At 42.3% G+C, this 23,011-nt stretch overlaps 1 protein-coding gene across 1 annotated transcript; it reads left to right on the plus strand.

Moving 5' to 3' along the window:
- The first annotated feature begins 8,929 nt into the window (after positions 1 to 8,929).
- On the plus strand, positions 8,930 to 22,599 carry LOC130917942 (sodium- and chloride-dependent GABA transporter 2-like). The gene is made up of 13 exons (XM_057839737.1): positions 8,930 to 9,002; positions 9,211 to 9,351; positions 9,464 to 9,539; positions 9,641 to 9,773; positions 9,873 to 10,007; positions 10,086 to 10,189; positions 13,443 to 13,567; positions 19,302 to 19,414; positions 19,481 to 19,618; positions 19,976 to 20,078; positions 21,253 to 21,353; positions 21,886 to 22,003; positions 22,087 to 22,599. Exons 1-13 carry the CDS (start codon positions 8,939 to 8,941, stop codon positions 22,119 to 22,121), a joined length of 1,386 nt encoding a protein of 461 aa, XP_057695720.1. The 5' UTR covers positions 8,930 to 8,938; the 3' UTR covers positions 22,122 to 22,599.
- The last annotated feature ends 412 nt before the right edge of the window (positions 22,600 to 23,011 follow it).

The raw sequence follows: 23,011 nt of genomic DNA on the forward strand, positions 1-23,011 counted from the left end.
CTTCCTTTTGAACCAGTTTGCCGCGTCATGACTGTGTCGACACAGTTCAATGAGTTCATGCATCGGTCACGTGATTTTCTTGTAGCGATACGCGCACCGACGCAGGGGTTGCTCCATGAGCTCGGCGCGCGTGCCGGCGCATTAGTGTCACTGGACCCATCACTAGCAGTGGGTGCAAGATTTCATTCCAACAAAACAAGTCCACACCTTTTCACCAATCTGGTGTTTTATAAGTTGATTGCAGTCAGGTGCTGCTCGTTTTAGTAGAAACCACATTGATTAAAAGGTCTGTGCTTGATCGGTATGAACAAAAACCAGGACCCACAGCGGCCCTCGAGGACTGGTTTGGAGCCCCCTGGTCTATACCATTGATGACCATGTACATCAGGGGTGCCCAAGTCCGGTCCTCGAGAGCCACTATCCAGCTTGTTTTCCACGTTGCCCTCCTCCAACACACCTGAATCAAATAATCCGGATCATTCTCAGGCTCCTGCAGCGCTTGCTGATCATTTGATTCAGGTGTGTTAACCCTTAGATGCATAAGTGGGTCAAAAATGACCCGGTGAGGTATTTTTCTTGAAATATCTTCGGAATGAAAAATTGTTATCAATTCATATTCCAGGTATTCCTCAAAAAACACGTTTTTGACATAATGCCATTCAAATTTTTGATGAACTTTTTATACATTTGAAGAAATTGTCCTTTTTGTATTACTACCCTAAGCTTCCACAAGTGGGTCAAAAATGACCCACATGCATTTTCTATGGAATCCAATGGGAATCTTTCGTTCTTATCATCTTTGGCTGTCAGGAATAAATTTACCCTCGACCACACAGACTAGGTATGTAAAAAGTGACATCCCTTAAGGAAGATTATTTTACACAGCAAGAGTATTAAGTATTATGTCCATATAGTATTTTGTGTGTGTGTTTTTCATGACTCTATATTATTATTAATCAACAAATTAACCTACTTCCTAACTAGCTAGCTAACTAAGGCTAGGTTCATACCTCTTGTCCTAATGCACAATTACGATTTTTTGTCATATCTGTTTTTTTGGCGTACCCGTTCAGACTGCCTTTGTCCATTGAGCCTGTTCAAGTTTCTGATGTTAATTGCTGCATGAATTCCAATTTGGGGGACTTGACAGTTCGGACTGCAGCCACATTCTGGATAAATGTGGCCCAGATGGGATTTTAACCACATACGAAAGTGACCTGGATCGAATTTGAAAATGGTCCACTTTTATGCGCCTTTGCACGTTCAGTCGAGTCGGAAAAACACGAAAGAAATCGGATTTGTGCTAGATTTACAGCCGAAATGGTCCTACAGATGTTGGATAATGGAGAGGCAGTGACGGGGTTGGACTCAAGAGTCTGACATTTCTGATGATGAGGACCCAGACTATTGTCCAGGTGGCACTGGCAGTTGTCCACCTGGAAATCCAATTGAACAGGAGACTCCTGACCCATAAGATTCCACCTATGCGTCCTCCGAAGAAGAAAGTGTCCAAATCATGGCCAACAGAATGAGTTGGTAGGGCTCTTACTAGAGAGAATTACCTCCCACCCAGGGCAGAACACAGAGCCACAATATCCTCAGAAAACGGTCAGTGCCTCCACAAGGGCTTAGCACCGCTGTCTCGCCAAAAAGATGCATGGGAGCTCTTCATCATTGATGATAAAATACACGGAAGGATGAAGTCTATTGCTGTTTTTTGTTTTTTTTTCTTTTAATGTTAATTAAATCATAAAGATATTTCAAGCATGAAATCACTCTTGTGTGGCCCTAAATATCATACTAATTAATATACAACTGATTATTCTTCACCAAAATGGCATAAAAACACATTAGTTCTAATATGGGTCATTTTTGACCCACTTATGGAAGAGTGTAGGGTCAAGTAACTTGTGCATCTAAGGGTTAAAGGAGGGAGACATGGAAAACAAGACGGATAAGGGCTCTCGAGGACCGGACTTGGGCACCCCTGATGTACATCCATGCCATTGATAGCCATGACCATCTATGTCAGTGGCGCCCATGTACATCCTTGCAAATCATACTCATGAACGTCGATGCCACTGATGCCACTGAACATCGTAGATAAACAGGAAGTGATGCAATATCAAAAGGAAGTAAGCCGAAATGCCCCCAAATCAGCAGGAAGTGGCCCTGAAATGCCCCCAAATGAACAGGATGTGACCCCAAAATGCCCTTAAATTAATGGGAGGTGATCCGATATCAGCAGAAAGTGAGCCCAAAATGCCCCAAAAATTAAATGGAAGTGACCACCAAAATTAAGAGGCAGTGGCTCCAAAATGTCCCAAATTCAACAAGAAGTGTCCAGCAGTTCATAGCAATGCTAACTGCACAATTTCTCCAGAAATTATATTTTCTAGTTGTTCAATAAAATTACCTGATATTGGTATCAATTTGAAGATTTTGACTGGCCCCAACTATCGGTGATGTTTTTTTTTGTTTTTTTTTCCTAATTAAAATTTGAAATTTTGGATTCATATACACAGTAGAAGGTGTTTTCTCCATGTTATCTGTGTGATTCAAATAAAGAGACAGGGCCATGACTTACCTGCTCTGGAAATGATTAAAATAATCATTCGGAAATTATTACCCACTTGGCTGGTTGCTCATTATACAATGTGAGAATAAAATTATAGATTGAACTGTAACACCCAGTGTTCTGTGTGTGTATGTACTTGTGGGCTACAAAACTGTCAGCGGTAAGCCAAATGCTCCTTTCTAAAAACTTTGAAACGATGTGTTGTGTCTTTTCCCACTACATCAAACTTTTTGATGTTTCACTGAGGTCACATCATTGTGGGGTGTTGTTTTATTACTATTACTCCAAAACTTTGTTAGAGAGGATTTGTCTGTCACTTTGTCACAAATCGATAGCGTCATGTGTAATATTTAATAGAACAGTTCAAAAATAGTGGAAGCACCGCTCATTGAGACAAAAATGTAATTGAATATGGTTTCAAGTATTGACAGGCACAAGTCATTGAAAGTGAATTGAAAATGAAATGAGTCAGATGGATTACCTAGTTGGGTCAAGGTTCAAATTGAAATGTGAAAGTTAAACAATGGGAAAAGCTTTTCTTATAATTCATTGTTGACCTGTTAAAAACTCAAACATTTACTTAAAGGTGATTCAATAGTTTCAAAAGGTAAATTCCAATCAAACTTAAATGATGAACGGCAGATCGAGATTGTAGCCAGGCATCAATTCATGTGAGTAGCGCTTGTTGTTTATGGCATCATCTACTCTTGAATATGTAATGCTAATCGACATGGTCCTGTTTGTTACAATTACCTTGTTTGCAAAGGCAAAATAAAATAAGAGAAGTGAGAGATCATATACTGCTTGATTTGTATACCTTTTGGTCTTTTACGACTGCATGAGAAAAGGTTGCACCCTTGTAGGTAAGATGATGATACATCTTTGCGGCATTTGAAACACTAACGTCATGTGCTTTTTTTCAGTTTGATAGATTATGTGGAGTGATGAAATTTTACAGATAATACTGTAAAAATGTGTTTTTAAAGAAAAAGAAAGCCATGGAGTGAAGTACAGTGCATAAATTTGGAATGTTTTATGTTGCTAACTTATACATTTGTCTAGCTAATACTAATGAAGGCGGAGCCATTACAGATCATTTTCAGCTTTCCGTAGAACATTTTCTCATTATCTTTATGATTTAGATAAAGAGACGAAGCCACGACCAGAGGTGGGTAGAAACACGTTACATTTACTTGAGTAAGTTTTGAGAAAAATGTATTTCTAAGAGTAGTTTTACTAAGCCATACTTTTTACTTGAGAACATTTGTGAAGAAAAAACACAACTCTTATTTTGGGCAACACAAGAGTCGTTACATTTTTTCTCTTTATTCCACGTATAGCCTAAACAAGTTTCTGAGGTACTTCCACTTTACTTCCTTATATCTGCAAGCAACTTCCGTTTTAGAATTTTTCCATTCAAAACAACAGTGGAGCTGGAGTAACATTACTTATCCAAACCCCCTAAAAAAGAACAATTTGGAAATACCGCATCCATCTGCCATCATCATGACAGGGGAGGACAACATGTTCATGAAGGCAGATGTGGAACCAAGCTCGTGCCACCACAAAAACCGGGTGGTTTTGTAGCCATGTTGCCGCTGTGTTTTGGAAGGTATCCCTGCAATTTTATGTGTCCCATGCTCAAAAATTGCACAAGAAACGACTTGTTGCCTTTAATATTGTTATTACCATGACAATTGTAATTATGATGATCTTTAGTATTATTTACAACAACTGCTGTATCTGCTGCTAGCCTGTTGCTAATCAGTACGTGTAGATGGCACAAACATGTCATCACATCACGTCACCGCATAAAAGCAAGTCCTACAAGTTTTTTCTTCGTTTGTTTACAGGTGGAAAACGTTGTTACGCAAGGGAAGATAAGTTGATGTTACTCACTTACTGTACGTTTATGGACATATATCAAGACTATGTGGGCGGCCGAGAGGCTGGGGCTGGAGTCGTCTCGCGGCTGAAACTTAAAGATGCGCTATTGTAGCTGGAATTACCGAGGATAGCGGGATAAAGCCCGTCTGGATGCCGTCGAGGGTCTCCGTAATGTCGGCTCAAAGTTTGGCGAGGTTCTCAAGCTCTGCTGACTGATATCACATTCTAGTATGCTATTTTTTCTAATAATTTTATGAATTGTGATTTATTAACCTGTTTTGCACATGCACTGATTGTTTTAAATAAAACAAGAAATGGAATCATGTGGTTCAAATGTTTTTTATTGTAATCAATATCTGCAATAGAAAAGAATGACATACTAGATTTGTTTAGATGTACTTAACTTGTAGTATTTCCTTGTAACAACAAAATCCATGTCAGCCCTTCTGCATTTGGCAAATGTAATATAATGTGTAATTTCTCAAATTTTGGTCACTCGATTGGCTGGCATATCAATTTATACCTCACGTCAACACAGGCTGACAGGTTGTTATAATTTTGTCCAGGAATGATCAACGAAGTGATAAGAACAATCATACAATCTCATCTGCGTCTTATCTACATCGTGCTGAATCCATTTTTGGAGGTTCCGTGGGTTTCTCTGGCTTGATTTTGCTGTTTTACCATCGTCAACACACTCCTGACTTCAACCGCAACTCATGAGGTTTTTTCTGAACCAGATGTTCGAAGCAGAAATTTTCCAAGATGGCGCCGCCCATATTTTTTTTGCCAGAGCTGCCAAGAGTAGCTCTCCCAATTTCACCAATGAGACATCGCAACAATAATCACATGACTCCAATCTGACTCAAGATTTCCGTTCTATGATTACTCCAGCCTGTTTAATCACGTGGCATTTTTAAAGCGCCTTAAAAAATGAAATATTTGACATAAAACACTGCCAACAACATGACTCGAAAGCGCGGATTTAAACCTCTCTCCCAGTTTTTATTTGGCACCAATTGACCACGGAAAACCAAAGGTATAATCCTTTTAATTTCATTATAGTAACTATGAAGGAACTATTCACGTTTTTCTCCACTAGAGGGCAATCATGCTGTTTGGACAAATAATGCTTCTTTTTTTTTTCTGTCGCCGTAATTCAATGATTTTTTTTTTTTTTTTTTGTAATTTTGTAATGGGTTATTGTACAGTATCGTTATAACAACAGTTCATATTGACAAGTTTCCTGAGCGAAATATGGGCGGCGCGCTTGGAAAATGTCTGCTCCGAGCTCCGAACGGTTTAGAAAGAACAACATGAATTGCGGTTGAAGTAAGCAGTGTGTTGACAAAGTTAAAAGTGCAAAATCAAAGCAGAGGAACCCACGGAATCCCCAAAAATGGATTCAGTATGACATAGATGAAATTGTATGATTGTTCTTATCGCTTCGTTGATCATTCGCGGACAAAATTGTAACAACCTGTTAGCCTGTGTTGATGTGAGGTGTAGATCAATACGCTGGCCACTTGAGGGACCAAAATTAGGTGAAATTACAAATTATATTACATTTGCCGAATGCACTAGGGCTGACATGGATTTTGTTGTTACAAGGAAATACTACAAAGTATGTACATATAAACAAAAATAGTATGTGATTCTTTTTTTATTGCAGAATTTGATCGCAATAAAACATTTGGACAAGATGATTCCATTTCATGTTTTATTTAAAACGATTGGTGCATGTGAAAAAAACGGTCAATAAATCACAGTTTATAAAATTATTGGAAAAAGCATACAAGAATGTGATGCCAGACTGCAATGCAACTTGATTTATGTCCGTCAACGTATAGTAAGTGTTGCTGTGAAGCACATCAACTTAATTTCCCTTGCCTAACAGCGTTTTCCACCTGTAAATAAACAAACAAAAAACCTGTAACACTTGTATTTATGCGTTGAAATAATTGTGCCATCTCCACGTACTGATTAGCAACACGCAAGCAGCCCTCTGCGGTACAGTAGTCGTAGTAAATAATATTACAGTTTTTCTCGATTGCTAAAGCACAATTTCTTGATCTCTGAGCACAATGACCAGTTGCCTAAACACATTTATTAAATCAGGCGGCTAGCTGGCTTAACTATAAACACATTTCACCTCAATCTACAATTTCACACAACTCTAAACACAATTGCCATTCTCTAAACACATTCACACTTAGGCTAAACACTTTCGCACTTGCTAAAACACACTTTGCGCAATCATATGAACACATTCTCATTCACTAAATTTTGCTCACAAAATGCAAAATGGTAGACTCAGACATCAAAAGTTGAACACAATGAAAGCACGGGCGTCATTGCTTAAACACGGTAACTCAAAATTGAAGACACATGACTCTATCCTTCAACAACCAGTGTCTCCTCACATTCTGGGAGAGCTACAGGATATCCTGATTGACCATGAGCAGCAGAATCTGGTTCCAGCACAGCCTCCTCCTATCTATGTCATCATCTGGGATAACATCGGCTTTCACCGCACCAACCAGATTAGAGAGTGGTTCAATATACACCAACAATTCCTCAGTGTATGTCTGCCACCCTACACACCTTTCCTCAACCTCATAGAGGAGTTCTTCTCATCATGGCGGTGGAAGGTGTATGACCGGGAACCATATAGTAGAGAGAACCTTCTCAGGGCCATAGACCTGGCCTGTGATGATGTGGGGGATTACTCAGGCTGGGTTCGGCATGCCAGAACTTCCTTCCCCCGCTGCCTGGCGACACAAAACATAGCCTGCAATGTGGACGAGGTCCTGTGGCCTGACCCCACCCGACGACGTGATGCGCAGGCCCCTGCACAGGACCCCCACATACACCATAGCACCTCTTTACTGTACATATACAAGAATTTGTGACATGTATCCCCATGTATGCTTTTGTTCTCTTTTGAAATATTTGTTTTAGGAAAAGTACATTTGTACAGGTTGTCATCAATAAATGGGGTTTAATCCCCCTAAAAATAATTTGTGACTTACTATTGATTACTATACAGATGATGGGGTAGTTAGAACATCACACCCTGAACATTGTTTTCAATTTTTATTGAAGTGTGCGATAGATATCTAATAGTGTTTACATTTTTGCAAGCTGTGAGGACCATTTTGTTGTCAAAGTTTGGTGTTGGCCATAGAAGCAACAGTTTTGTGGTGAAAGTTTGGGTTTTGTGGTTGGAAGTTTGGGTTTTGGAGTGAGAGTTTCGTTTTGCAAAGAGAATGCGAGTTTTTGTGGAGCTAGCTTAAGAAAAGTGTTTCGTGTTTAGAGTTTAGAGAAAACGGAGGGCATTTTCCTGAAATGTGTTCTGACATTCGAGAAAAACTGTAAAGATCCTCATAATTACAATATTCATCGTAATAACAGTGTTAAAGGCAATAAGTCGTTTCATGGGCAAGATTTTAGCTTCAGTATTTTATGAGCACCGGAAACATGAAAATGCAGGGATAAGAAGAACATACCTTCCATAACACTGCAGCAACATGGCTACAAAAACAACCGGTCTTTGTGGTGGCACGAGCTTGGTTCCACATCTGCCATTATAAACATGTTGTCCCCCCCTGTCAAGATTATGGCAGATGGATGCGGTATTTGCAAATTGTCTTTTTTAGGGTATTTTGATGAGTAATGTTACTCCAGCTCCACTGTTGTTTTGGATGGAGAAATTGTAAAACGGAAGCTGCTTGCAGACATAAGGAAGTGAAGCGGAAGTACCTCGGAAACTGTCTATAGGTAAGTTTGTGCTGAGAGAAAAAAATACCATTGTTTAAGAAAAAAATAACAATAAATAAGCAGTTACTCAAAATGTTGAGTATTGTTTTCACTGATTATTTTTTTTACTTGAGTACATTTTTTGGATGACTACTTTTACTTGAGTAATATTATTTTGAAGTAACGCGCTTACGTGAGTAAAATATTTGGCCACTCTACCCACCTCTGGCCACGACTCACATGTTCAGGGAGAAATTCAAATTTCCCCCCAAAACTGTTAAACACGTCAGATGTTTTTCTTATTATGTGAATTTATCACTTACAAGTTAAACTAGTAAGAGAGTCCCAGATCCTTTATGCATGTTTCTACAAGGAAAGTTTAATTCAGTTTTGAGCTCATTAGGAATGAAGGGGGACATTCTTCGAGTAAATTCAGGCCAAAATGCGCTGGAGGTGAGAGGACACTGGGGCAGCAAGGTGGAGTTTCTCCTTGCCGTTGCTGGGAATGTGGTGGGCCTAGGCAATGTGTGGAGATTTCCGTATTTGTGCTACAAAAACGGCGGGGGTAAGCAAATTTGGGGATCTGTTTTCTCCCCCAAAAAGTTGGGTCACATTCTCTGACAAGAGTACTTGTAATATTCAGGTGCATTCCTGGTGCCATACCTGGTGTTTGTGGTGACATGTGGTGTACCACTCTTCCTTTTGGAGACCTCAATGGGCCAGCACACCCAAGAGGGGAGTGTCACATGCTGGATGAAGCTTTGCCCACTGGCTGAAGGTGTGCAACATTCCGCAGACTACAAGCATGCTATTCTGGAACACAAACCATAAAGGAGGGTAAAAAACAAGACTAGTCAAGGCACTTTGATATTAATACGAATAAGCGTGTTGTCAACCAACAACCCAAATGACAGACAAAATGACAACTGGCTGGCTTTAACAAAAGAAAGAAAAAAAACAGCACGGCACTATGTGATATGTGTCAGGTATAGGCTATGGGGGACTGCTGATCTTGCTGTACAGCTGCATGACCTACATCATTGTTCTGTCCTGGGCTCTCTTCTATCTGGTGTTCTCCTTTACCTCTACATTGCCCTGGAGCACCTGTGACAACTATTGGAACACAGGTGAGGTCATATTTTTAAAACAATAAGCAAATTATACTTTTATATAGGAAAACACCTAGGAAGGAATTTTGTTAGAACATGAAGTGTGTATGACTTTTGTTGCTCTTGTTAGCGGATTGTGTCGAGACTACAATGAGGAATCACACAAATCACACTAAAGGGACCTCAGCAACGATTGAATTCTGGGAGTAAGGAAGATTTTAAATTAAACTATGATATTTGAAACATTGCACATTAGAATAACATTTCAAATATTGTGACATAATAAATTTCTTTTTATCCTATCCAGACGTCGAGTGTTAAAAATGTCAGGAGGTATTGAGGAAATTGGCAGCATCAGGTGGGAGGTGCTCCTGTGCCTTCTGGCTATGTGGTTCCTTTGTTACTTTTGCGTCTGGAAAGGAGTTAAATCAACTGGAAAGGTGAAAGCCATCAAACGACTACAATTTATATGTTTTCTGGATATGTATTGTATTTAAGCACATTCAAATGGCCTGTCTTGTGGCCCTTCTCTTAACCAGGTAGTGTATTTTACAGCCACATTCCCTTACGTGACGCTCCTCATTCTTTTGATCCGAGGGCTCACTCTTCCGGGAGCCAGACAGGGAGTGGAGTTTTATCTTTTGCCTGAGCTGTCGCGACTCAGTGACCCTCAAGTAGGACTGTTTTGTATCACAATTTTACTCTGATATATGACAAATGTACTAAAAATCAAGGGGTGTATTTCTTCAAAGGTGTGGATGGATGCCGGCTCGCAGATTTTTTTCTCATATAGCATCGGTGTGGGGACACTGACTGTACTGGGCAGCTACAACACCCAAAACAACAATTGCTACAAGTATGTTATGCATAGAAGCAAGGCGACTGTACTGGGCAGCTACAACACCCAAAACAACAATTGCTACAAGTATGTTATGCATAGAAGCAAGGCGGCGCAAAGGGATAGAGAGCTGTTATTGATATGAGGGGTCAAGACAAACCTGTGTTTTTAATGACCCATTAGAACTAATCAGATTTGTTTGAATCCTGCAGACATCACATTTTTAATTGAAAATTGAATGAAAACAAAGACAACAAAAATGAATAATCCAAATTGTCCGACATTTCATCATCAAATTTCATCAAATTTTAGTTACTTCAAATAAATAATATACAGTACTGTGCAAAAGTTTTAGGCAGGACACCTGCCTAAAACTTTTGCACAGTACTGTATATTTTTATTCTATTATTTATATACAGGATATACTGTATGTATATATTTTCCCCAAGTGGAAGCTTCCATGATCCTAATAAATTTAATAATTAAAAAAAATATATATACAGTACTGTGCAAAAGTTTTAGGCAGGTGTCCTGCCTAAAACTTTTGCACAGTACTGTATATCAAAAAATCGTTTTGCCTCTCCTATTTTTAACAAACTTTATATAACAGCCAATTTCAAAACAAAACACCTTGATGCACAGAGTAAATTTTCAGAAAAATGGAAGACTGCTTTCTGTTATGTCCACCAAGTAGCAAGAGTGGTCGGGGCAAGTTTTAATAGTCAGTCAACACCACTGATCACACACCCAGGTCTGCAGATTAAACTTTTATTGGTGATAACATATTTCTGTTTGTTTCTGTGCCTAATTTATTGGTTGTCCACCCTCAATAACATGCTGGTTGCTAAGGTGGTTGCATATCAGTAACTAAGCATAAATAGCAGGATCATAAGTATCCTTTACCTAATCAGGTTTCTCCTAATTTTAGATTTCCAAGATTCAAAGAAAACAATTTAAAGTCTGATATGATTGTGGGCAGTGAACCCCAAAACAGGCACGCGAGATGGCGAGGAGAGGCAGTCAAACAATTTATTTAATACAGGGCCGGGGAGTGGTACTAATTGACGAGAGGCATAGACGAGTTCCTAGGACAAAGCAAAAAGGTTGATGATCAAGTGAGTGGACTTGGAAATATTCACAATGCGACAAATCATTAACAGTGGACTGAAAGAGACAATTCAGCGATGTGGTGGAGCTCTAGCTGGTTTATGTAGGCAGACGGATATGGCATACACCTGTCGCTGCAAGGTCCAATTTGTTGCCGGCCACGTGGGCCAGACTCATGCTCCTGTGGTACAGGGACTGGATAGCCACAAATAAGGGGCCATCCACCCTATACTCTCAGAGTATCCTCCACAGGGTACTCATGGGGACATGGTCTTAAGCCCTCTCCAAATCCGCAAAACACATTTGGACTGAACTGGCAAACTCCATGCTCCCTCGAGAGGGTAAAGAGCTGGTCTGTGGTTCCACGTCCAAGACGAAAACCACGTACGACAAATTTGTCCCTGTCATTCTGTTTTCACAAATTGCTCACAGATGCGAGAATGAGCGTGTTCATCAGGTACTAATAAGCTAGGTTCCTTTTATATATCAAATCTGGTACAGTGAGTGGGGCAAATAAGTATTTAGTCAACCACTAATTGTGCAAGTTCTCCCACTTGAAAATATTAGAGAGGCCTGTAATTGTCAACATGGGTAAACCTCAACCATGAGAGACAGAATCTGGAAAAAAAAAACAGAAAATCTCATTCTTTGATTTTTAAAGAATTTATTTGCAAATCATGGTGGAAAATAAGTATTTGGTCAATACCAAAAGTTCATCTCAATACTTTGTTATGTACCCTTTGTTGGCAATAACGGATGCCAAACGTTTTCTGTAACTCTTCACACGCTTTTCACACACTGTTGGTATTTTGGCACATTCCTCCATGCAGATCTCCTCTAGAGCAGTGATGTTTTGGGGCTGTCATTGGGCAACACAGACTTTCAACTCCCTCCACAGATTTTCTATGGGGTTGAGATCTGGAGACTGGCTAGGCCACTCCAGGACCTTGAAATGCTTCTTACGAAGCCACTCCTTTGTTGCCCTGGCTGTGTGCTTGGGATCATTGTCATGCTGAAAGACCCAGACACGTCTCATTTTCAATGCCCTTGCTGATGGAAGGAGATTTTCACTCAAAATCTCTCGATACATGGCCCCATTCATTCTTTCCTTTACACAGATCAGTCGTCCTGGTCCCTTTGCAGAAAAACATCCCCAAAGCATGATATTTCCACCCCCATGCTTCACAGTGGGTATGGTGTTCTTCGGATACAATTCAGTATTGTTTCTCCTCCAAACACGAGAACCTGTGTTTCTACCTAAAAGTTCTTTTTTGGTTTCATCTGACCATAACACATTCTCCCAGTCTTCTTCTGGATCATCCAAATGCTCTCCAGCGAACCGCAGACAGGCCTGGATGTGTACTGGCTTCAGCAGGGGGACACGTCTGGTAGTGCAGGATTTGAGTCCCTGGCGGCGCATTGTGTTACTGATAGTAGCCTTTGTTACTGTGGTCCCAGCTCTCTGTAAGTCATTCACTAGGTCCCCCCGTATTGTTCTGGGATTTTTGCTCACCGTTCTTGTTATCATTTTGACGCCACGGGGTGAGATCTTGCATGGAGCCCCAGATCGAGGGAGATTATCAGTGGTCTTGTATGTCTTCCATTTTCTAATAATTGCTCCCACAGTTGATTTCTTTACACCAATCATTTTACCTATTGCAGATTCAGTCTTCCCAGCCTGGTGCAGGTCTACAATTTTGTCTCTGGTGTCCTTCGACAACCCTTTGGTCTTGGTCATAGTGGAGTTTGGAGTGTGACTGACTGAGATTGTGGACAGGTGTCTTTTATACCGATAATGAGTTAGAACAGGTGCCATTAATACAGGTAACGAGTGGAGCCTCGTTAGACCTTGTTAGACCTCGTTAGAAGAAGTTAGACATCTCTGACATTCAGAAATCTTGCTTGTTTGTAGGTAACCAAATACTTATTTTCCACTCTAATTTGGGAGTAAATTCTTTAAAAATCAAACAATGTGATTTGTCTCATGGTTGAGGTTTACCCATGTTGACAATTACAGGTCTCTCTAATATTTTCAAGTAGGCGAACTTGCACAATTGGTGGTTGACTAAATACTTATTTGCCCAAGTGTACATGCTTGTTCCAATGGGCAAAGTCAACTTTGAACCCTTTGTTAAGAAAAGATGTGTGTGTGTGTGTGTTTCAGGGACAGCTTTTGGCTGTGCTTGTTGAACAGTTGTACTAGTATGGTGGCTGGCTTTGCTGTCTTCTCGGTGCTAGGATTCATGGCTCACGAGCAAGGGGTTGCTGTCGCAGAGGTGGCTGAGTCAGGTAAGTCACAGTTCAGCATTCACAAATCTGTACATTGGAGGGACTATACATATGTCACTGCCGTTACTCGAGCTTTGATAAAGAAGAACGAAATGGCTGGCTGAATACTATTTTATCACTACTTGCACATTTCAGTAGTTATATGCATTGTGAAATCAAAACTGTTAAATAAACATTGACACGCCTGTTTCTTTCATATTGGATTGAATGTCGATATTTTAACATTTCTATTAACAACAACAACAACAAAAACAAACATAAAAACTGTTAAATATTATAATTTTCTTATCTTTTAAGAAAAGGGGATCATGTAGCTAAAAAAAACACCTACTTGATAGAGAAAAATTGAGATCGGTTTTGGATTTCGCATCACCAAAATGGTCAGGCTGTGGTGATGAGACGGACTCAGAATACGCGGAATACAGGCAATAAAGTTTATTAATGAAAACTACGGTTCTTCCGCTGGCATGCGGGGATGAGGAAAAGTATAAACATAAAGCTTTCCAACGGAGGAATGAGTCAGGACAATTAGGATAAAAAAGTTCAAACACAAAGCACTCCAAAAGGGAGGAAAGGCAAAAACATAAAATGCTCCAAATAGAGGAAAAAGTCAAGATAACTAGGATCAAAAGGTTCAAACACAAAGCGCTCCAAATGGAGGATAATATATAGGATAACTATGATAGCTGTGGCGAGAGACTGACATGACTGACCTGAGAAGAAAGACACTTCTGCACAAGACAAGGGAAATTAAGGTAGTATATACACACGAGGTAATGGGAAACAGGTGGAAACAATAGGTGATTATGTGACAAGAGGAAGAGCAAGTGTACAGACACAAGTAGGGTGAAGCCTTCAAAATAAAACAGGAAATGACACAACACAACTCCCCCATGACGTGACAGAGTCCCCCCTCTAGGACCGGGTACCAGACGGTCCAGGCTGGTCAGGATAGTCCCAATGGAAGTCTCTGATTAAGGCGGGGTCCAGGATAAACCGAGAGGGAACTCATTGTCTTTCCTCTGGACCGTAGCCCACCCAGTCCACAACACATTAGCGGCCTCGACCTCGGGGCCGCACTGCCAGTAGCCTCTTGACCTTGTATGCAGGGCCGCCGTCAATGTCCATAAGAGGTGGAGGGGACGGCGTAGCCACCAGGAGCTCTCCACCACAGGCTTGACCTGGCTGATATGGAAGGTGGGGCTGATAAGGAAGGAGGACCGAGCAAGCCTCGATGTACTCCCAGACCTCCGGCTCCATGCCTGGCCACATGGACCTCAGGGAGATGGCGTGCATGGTACGCCTGACTCCCGGGTGACTGGAAAACGGCATGGAGTGGGCCCATTCGATCACCCGGGGCCATAGTTTAGCCTGGACCAATAGTCGGTTCTCAGGGCACCCCCGAGGTGTCCGGACCCCCCCTCATGCCTGCTTAACCTCCGTTTCCATTTGCCAAGTTACCGCCCCTACCACACAATTCAGGTGCATGATGGGTTCAAGTTCCTTGGCTACAGGCTTGGGGTCATAGAGGCGAGAGAGGGCATCTGCTTTGATGTTCTGAGACCCCGGCCTGTTAGAGGTAGAGAAGGAGAATTGGTCAAAAAAGAGCGCCCACCTGTCCTGGCGAGAATTGAGTCGCTTAGCTGTCTTGAGATACTCTAGATTGTGACGATCTGTCCAGACTATGAAGGGTTGCTCCGCCCCCTCGAGCCAATGCCGCCACTCCTCCAGAGCAATCTTGATGGCGAGTAGTTCTCGATCGCCCACGTTGTAGTTCCGCTCTGCTGGAGACAGGCGGTGGGAAAGGAAGGCGCAGGGATGCATCGTCCCATCATGCTCTGCTTGCTGGGACAGTATAGCCCCAATGCCCTCACAGGAGGCGTCGACCTCCACCACAAACTGACAACGGGGATCAGGCATGGTCAGGATAAGGCCTGTGGTGAAGCGGATCTTCAAGGCCCGGAACGCTGCCTCTGCCGCAGGGGCCATTCGAAACGCACCTTGGTGGAGGTAAGAGTGTGGAGAGGGCCTGCAATCATACTAAAACTGCGGATAAACCGCCTGTAAAAATTGGCAAACCCAAGGAACTGCTGAACCTTCTTTTGACTGCCCGGTGTTGGCCAGTTAACTAGTGTGTTTACTTTAGCAGGGTCCATCAGAACACCCCGAGGGGTCACAATAAAGCCCAAAAAGGAAATCTTGTCGACATGGAATTCACTTTTCTCGGCTTTAACAAAAAGGTCGTTGGCAAGAAGACACTTTAAAACCAATTCAACATGTTGCTTATGGGTGATTATATCCGGGGAGTTAATAAAGATGCCATTTAGATAAACAAAAACAAAACGGTCAAGAGAGTCTCGGAGTACGTCATTGATCAACGCCTGGAAGAACGCAGGTGCGTTAGTGAAGCTGAAGGGCATGACCAGATGTTAATAGTGGCCATCTGGGATGTTAAAAGCAGTCTTCTACTCATTCCCCTCCCTGATGCGGACTAGATGGTAAGTTGCGTAGGTCTAACTTTGTGAAGACCTTGGCCCGCTGCAATTGGTCGAACACCGAAGACACGAGGGGGAGGGGATAGCGGTTCTTGACGGTGATGTCGTTGAGCTGGCGGTAGTCTATGCAGGGGCGGAGCGACCCGTCCTTTTTTCCGACAAAAAAAGAAACGTGCTCCAGCCGCGGATAAGGAAGGACGGATGAGCCCTGCTTTCAGGGAGGCCTGGATATATTTGCACATGGCGGCCTTCTCAGGTCCGGAGATGGGATAGAGGCGCCCCCTAGGGATGGTGGAGCCGGGGACAAGCTCAAAAGCGCATTCATAGGGGCAGTGGGGTGGCAGAGCCTGTGCTCGAGCCTTGTCAAAAACCTGGCGTAAATGGTGATAGCACTCGGGGACGGTGCTCAAGTCGATGTCTGGTTCTGGAGTGACAAAGAGAGAGAAAACTTGTTAATTGCAGTCTCGTCAATAACAGGACCTTTGACCCCAGGGTTCTTCTCCACAAGACAACGTCCCTTACAGTTCCCACCCCAGAGTTCCAATCTATATGAGGTTGGTGCTTGCGGAGCCATGAAAGCCCTAAAACCAGAGTCTGGGCTTGGGCAGAAAACAAATGGAATGACATTGTCTCAGTGTGTCCTTGGACAGTGACTTCCATTGGCTTGCATGAGTGGGCTATAGAAAACAGTCTCTCACCAATGGAGAGACCTGTCCACCAGGGGCCGATCGAGAAGGATAGCACGTAGGCCCATGAGATGGCAAAACCCCCAAGGCATCAGACAGTCGTCAGCGCCGGAGTCTATCAGAGCAGCGATTGCATATGTCAAAGCTCTGTGCTTTACCTGAACGGTGGTCATAGAGCGGGGGGTGGGGCTGGGTCTGCAGGCGGCGCAACCCGCCACCAGGTGTCCCGAGCTCCCGCAGTAGAAGCATAGCCTCTCCTGTTGTTGCCGCTTGCGTTCCTCTGGGGAGGTGCGCGTGGGACCAAGTTGCATGGGTATGGCATCGTTAGAATCCCTAGGAGGTGAGGCCGGCAGGGTGTGGGTCCGGCGAGGTCTGGACTGCTCCAGCGACTGGGGAGGTGGTCTCACAGCATGGATTGGCCGGCTCCTATTCAACTCCTCAAGGCGATGGTCGGTGCGTACGGCGAGGGGAATGAGGTCGTCCAACCCCTCTGGGAGGTCGAGTGGTACTAGGCAATCCCGGATAGTGGGGGAGAGCCCCTTAAAAAAGGTGTCATAGAGTGCCGTGTGGCACCAGCCACAACCTGCGGCAAGGGTACGGAACTGAATGGCATAGTCATTGACCGAGGCTTTAGCCTGACGCAGGCTGCTGAGCTCTCATGCTCTGTCTCTTTCGGAGCACACTGGGTCAAATGTGGTCTTTAGGGCGTCAATGAACGAGGACAAGTCGTGGCACGAATACAAATTGTCAGGACCGGCCAAATGTCAAAATGCATACTGCATTCCGTAATGAAAGCTTGGCTAGTACCTGGGTCCCCGCAGAATTACTCCGGTGGCGCCAATCTTGGTCCTCTTCGGAGAACCGGGGAAGAAGAAGCAGGAGGGGGGCAGGTACTGGCAACGGCAGCTGGTTGTGCTGGGAGCAGCCAGGCTGTGAGCTCCATCAGCTGATTGTTCATCTGGACCAGCTGTACAGCCATCGTGGCTTGGAAGTAGTGATGTGTCGCTCGCGAACGAGCCAGTACAAAGAGCCAGCTCATTGAAGTGAACGATGAGAGCCGGCACCCTCCCTCGAGAGCCGGCTCTGTCATTTTCCCTCCCCCCCCCTCACGCTCTCTCCCTCTCTATGTCGCTATTTCTTTTTCACATGTCTGAAACGAGGTTTGGCAGTAGCTCAGCTGCCGTGCTCAGAGAGGGAGACAGGAAGAGAAAGGGGAGGGGCATTTGGAGACATTTTAATAATTACTGAGAGAAGGAGCCGGATCAGCCCGTCCAAGTTAAAGTATTTAATTTTCTTGAATGCAAATTTAAAATAAAGCAAGCAGTAGCTTATGTTTGTTAAAATAAAGCAAGGAGTAACTTATGTTTGTTTTGTTGGCTGCTGCTGTTGCAGTTACTACTCACTATTTTTGTTACGATGCAGCATGTTTGTTGTTGAAGTTTTTTTTTTTTGCTTGTTTATTTTTTGGAGCCTTTTTAATGTTCAATAAAATAAGTAAAACCCTTTTCTTTGCTTGATAATTGTTGCTATTTGCAGTCAGTAGAGTGCTATATTTAGTTCACCAAGTCATTTATCAAAATGTATGCTAAATTTGTCATAAATATTTAAAAGAAAAGCTAAAGTTAAAAGAGCCGTTTGAGAGCCAAAAAGAGCCGGCTCTTTTCACTGAGCCGATCCAAATGAACCGGATCACTGAAAAGAGCCAAAAATCCCATCACTACTTGGAAGTCCTCCTGGCGAGTGAGACGAGCTGATTGCTATCGGAGCGTGGCAAACAATTTGGGAGACTCCACTGGGTCCATTTCTGGCAGAAGTGTTCTGTCAGGCTGTGGTGACGAGACTGACTCAGTTTCAGAGTACAGGCAATAAAGCTTATTAATGAAAACTAAGGCAGTGTTGTAGATTTGGAGCTTCATCTTCTGTGAGATGGCTTGGTGCAGCCAGTGTGGTTTCCAGAGAGACTGCACGTGTTGGGCAGTTCTTTTTCTGATCAGTTTCATAACAAAAAGGGGGGTTCCCTTGGGTGGGTTGTTAGCCCTCCACAGGACAGCCGGTTGGCTGGGCTGCCACCTCACAGTGTACCAAAACGTTGGGGTGTTGTTTGTCTAGAACCTACCTGGAGACCGTCCCGCCAAGGGTGACCCTACCAGGAGCGAGCTCCAGACGGTATCGGTCTCTAGGGTCACTAGAACGTGCAAGTCCCCTCACCACATCAATGCCAAGTCCCAGAGGGGGAAACAAACAAAGGCTACTGTACCAAATGTTAACATTCGTTTTCTCAGGTGTTCAAATACTTATTTGCAGCTGTATCACACAAATAAATTATTTTTAAAAATATCATACGTTGTGATTTCTGGATTTTTCTTTTGAGATGATCTTTCTCACAGTGGACATGCATTTAGGATGAAAATTTCAGACCCCTTAAAGATTTGTAAGTGGGAGAAGTTGCAAAATAGCAAGGTGTTCAAATACTTATTTTCTTCACTGTAAGTGTAAAACTTGATTTAAATGTTATAACTGGATGTTTGCGCTGCACTTGGATTATGGATGCAGGTCTAGGCTTGGCGTTCATTGCATACCCTCTGGCAGTGGCCATGATGCCGTGGCCTCAAGTGTGGTCCATCTGCTTCTTTGTCATGCTGATCCTCCTGGGACTAGACACAGAGGTTAGACATACATCTTTGGACTCCCTTTTGCTTTGAAGTAACTTTATGGCTTTGCTCTCTCTGCAGTTTGTTACCATTGAGGTGGTGATGACGTCTGTCTCGGACATATTTCCCAAAGTGATGCGTCAGGCAGGCAAGCGGGAATGGTTCCTTCTACTGTTCTGCATCATGTGTTTTTTTTTGCAGCTCGTCATGATCACCGAGGTAAGAATCTTGTATCTAATATTTCTATCTATGACATTAAAGCATATATTAATTAAGCACCGTGCTAGCTTATTATGAGATGAAATGTTTACTTCCCATGTGCAGTATTTCACAAGCGCACATATGCAAATGAAGAAATGGCTCTTTACGACAATGTGAAGTCAAGTGTACCACTTGTAAAACAGGGTAATTGTACTATGCCCCAAAATAATTTATAAAATATACAAACTAATACTCACATTGGACATTCTAATCTTCACAGGTATATGGGATAAAAGATGTATCCGTTATGTTGCACAGATTTAATTAATATTGTGGCCAATGAGTACCAATAATTCTCCCCGATGTCATCCTTAGGGAGGGATGTACTTTTTCCAGATTTTTGACTACTACGCTTGCAATGGGGCCTGCATCCTCTTTCTTTGTGTGTTTGAAAGCTTGGCAATGGGCTGGATATTTGGTAGGTTAATGTCTGTGCCATTTTCTTATTTTTATGGTCCTTAACATCTTAATTGCAAAAAGGATCTAGTAAACTTTACTCATACTCAACAGGCATTAATTTTTCATGTTAATCAGTATGGTTAAGAACATGAGCGGTAAACAGTGAACTAACTCCATTGTAATTCTCCTGATGGTAAAAGTAAATCAACAGACACACACAAAAAAAAAACTAATTAAGTGAACACCTATTAGCCTGGAACTCCAGGCGACCCTCCGGCGGATCAAATTCCCAGGACTGAACAAGCCAAACAGACAGCCGAGTGGACCAATCAGCAACGGACGGACATGACGTTGGTAAATCGACAAAAAACTAGCCAAGCGGAGAATGGAGAAGTTTATTCAACATGGCTAGTGCGAGAAAGGCTGTTGTCAATGACTTGTGTCGATGTGTTTTTGGTCATTTAAAACTGATTTTACCGCGGATTGGAACATATTCTTGCCTCCCCCGTTCGCCATCTGTGTTGTTGTGGAGACGACGCGCAATAGTGACGTCACGCAAATAATTGAATCTGATTTCGTTCGCCTCGAGAGGCCATTAAGGAGCTGGGTCCCAGACTATTCTCACAGTGTTTGAAAAATACAGGCAGAACAGTCTGGCCGTGCCAGGCAAAACAGCTATTATAGTGGTACCACTACTTACAAAATGAATTAGTTCTGAAAGTAGTTTCGAAAACTGAAAATTCGGTTAGTAGAGACGCGTTTACCATGTAAATGCCTCCATCTTTTCCGAGCTTCCAAAATTGAGACATACAGTAAATCTTTAATAAAGCATAAAAATGAATCAAAACACCTGTTTTGATTCATGTTTATGCTTTATAGAAGACAAAAGATGAGAGTTGTGCATAATGTAAAATAGAAAGAATAGAATAAAAGCTGTTGGAACACGAGGGGCAAATGCAAAGGACGCTGGGATACAACACAAAACTTTGGGAACTTCCATTAGCAGGCCATACTGTATTTTTGCCATTCGTGACCTGAAAATTCTGTATGTAGAGACGTTCGTAAGTAGAGGTACCACCGTATTAACCTTTACTATTATTTTAATTAATTCATTATTCATTTGACTGCTGGAAAGTTTTTGTACTAGTTCCAGCGTTGGCATCAGCATTAACTGAATTTCTCCATTAATTAAGGTGCAGAGCGACTGTGCAGCATCATAGCAGACATGACAGGCGAGCATGCAAATGTGTACTTTAAAGTCTGCTGGCGCTTCCTGACCCCATTTGTTTCACTGGTGAGTGGGATTTCAGTACGGTATATGAATGGTCAAATGTCCATATCCCCCTAAGTTTTTTCCCCTCCATTTTCCCGCAATTTCAATGCATCTGGGTCAGTGGATCAAAAGCATGACCAAACAGCACCCACTGGCCCTGTTGCACTGCGTGAAGCAGAGAAGAAGCACTTGAGATATTGCTGATATTACGTGATCGGATGGGATCTTAACAGATCTCATGTTTCTGTGAGATACTGAATGACATCAGCGTTGTATGCACCCCACAGTGACAACCGCCTTTCAATTCTAATTTTGTTGGATGATTTCTGAATGTTTTCATTGTGCTTTGTCTGTTTTAATTTGCATTTCTTGTACAGTGTTCTAAAGCCTTTTAAAAGATGTTTTGAAATATGATATTATATTCTAACCACCCACAAAACACATCACACTTTTGTTTTAGTAAGATGCATAAATGATTTTTTAAAAAATTTTCTTTTCAGGGCTCTTTTGTATATTTTCTAGTTGAGTACAAGCCACTTACATTCAACCGCAGGTACCGGTTCCCTACCTGGGCCCACGTAATGGGCTGGATGATGGCCCTCTCTTCCATCCTGCTGGTACCAGGTTGGGCGCTGTTCAAGCTAATCACCACAAAGGGAACTCTCAGTCAGGTAAGCTTAGTCATCAATTGGTTAATTAAAAGGAGTATTTTTTGCATGTTTCAGTGAAATAGTGTCATTTATCCAATTGCTAGCGCCTCCATCGTTTGTGCTGGCCCGAGCCAACTGACTGCTTGAGGGACCCAAACAGAGACACAGTGCTGCAACACATCACTGAAGATGAGCCAGAGGAATTCTGACAGAGAAAATAACGCCAACAATTAACAACAACAATTAACAAAAATTATCAATCATCTACAAAAAATGGATAATGACTTGTGAACGTTGCAGTAGTGTTACTGAAAGTAAGGTGAATGATCAACATAATTAGTAGAAATACATTTATTTAAAAAAAAAAAAAAAAAAATTAAAGTCCAATGTAGGCATGAGCTTTTTTACACACATGCCGGCATGATACATAGATGTCACTCCACACCCCACCTTATAATATATTTAGTTTAGTACATGCCACTGACATTCAACCGCTGGTATAGGCCTACGTCATGGCCTCGATGATGGGGCTCTCCTCCATTCTGTTGGTGCTGGGCTGGGCGTTGTACAAACTAATCCCAGCCACAGGAACCCCTAGACATGTACGGTAGTAGTAAATTGACAACATATTGTAAAAGATATTTAAATGATTGTCTATAAATAAATAAATAAATAAATAAAAATGAGTATCTTCAATGTTGCACTTAAATACGACAAAACATATTTGACAATAGACCCCACTCACCAACGTCACACAATGACGTGTCGCTGTATCCGGCCACCATATTGTCCGTCATTGTTTGTCCGTATTCTCAATGGTTTCAATTTGTCGTGCAATTTATAGTGCAATTCATGGAAGCCCCGGTGCTTTCAGACGCTGTGAACTCATTGGATGCGTTGCATAAAAGGCGTTATGTGGAAAAGCTTCAGTCTATCGATATTTTTCGACCCGCTGTCTTCGCCGTCTCTGCCGTCTCTGCCTGACATCTGCTACCCTGATATCTACAACTATCTTGTCCACAGAAACTC

This window comes from Corythoichthys intestinalis, chromosome 6 (genome assembly GCF_030265065.1).
Source record: "Corythoichthys intestinalis isolate RoL2023-P3 chromosome 6, ASM3026506v1, whole genome shotgun sequence".
Classification (NCBI taxonomy): domain Eukaryota; kingdom Metazoa; phylum Chordata; class Actinopteri; order Syngnathiformes; family Syngnathidae; genus Corythoichthys; species Corythoichthys intestinalis.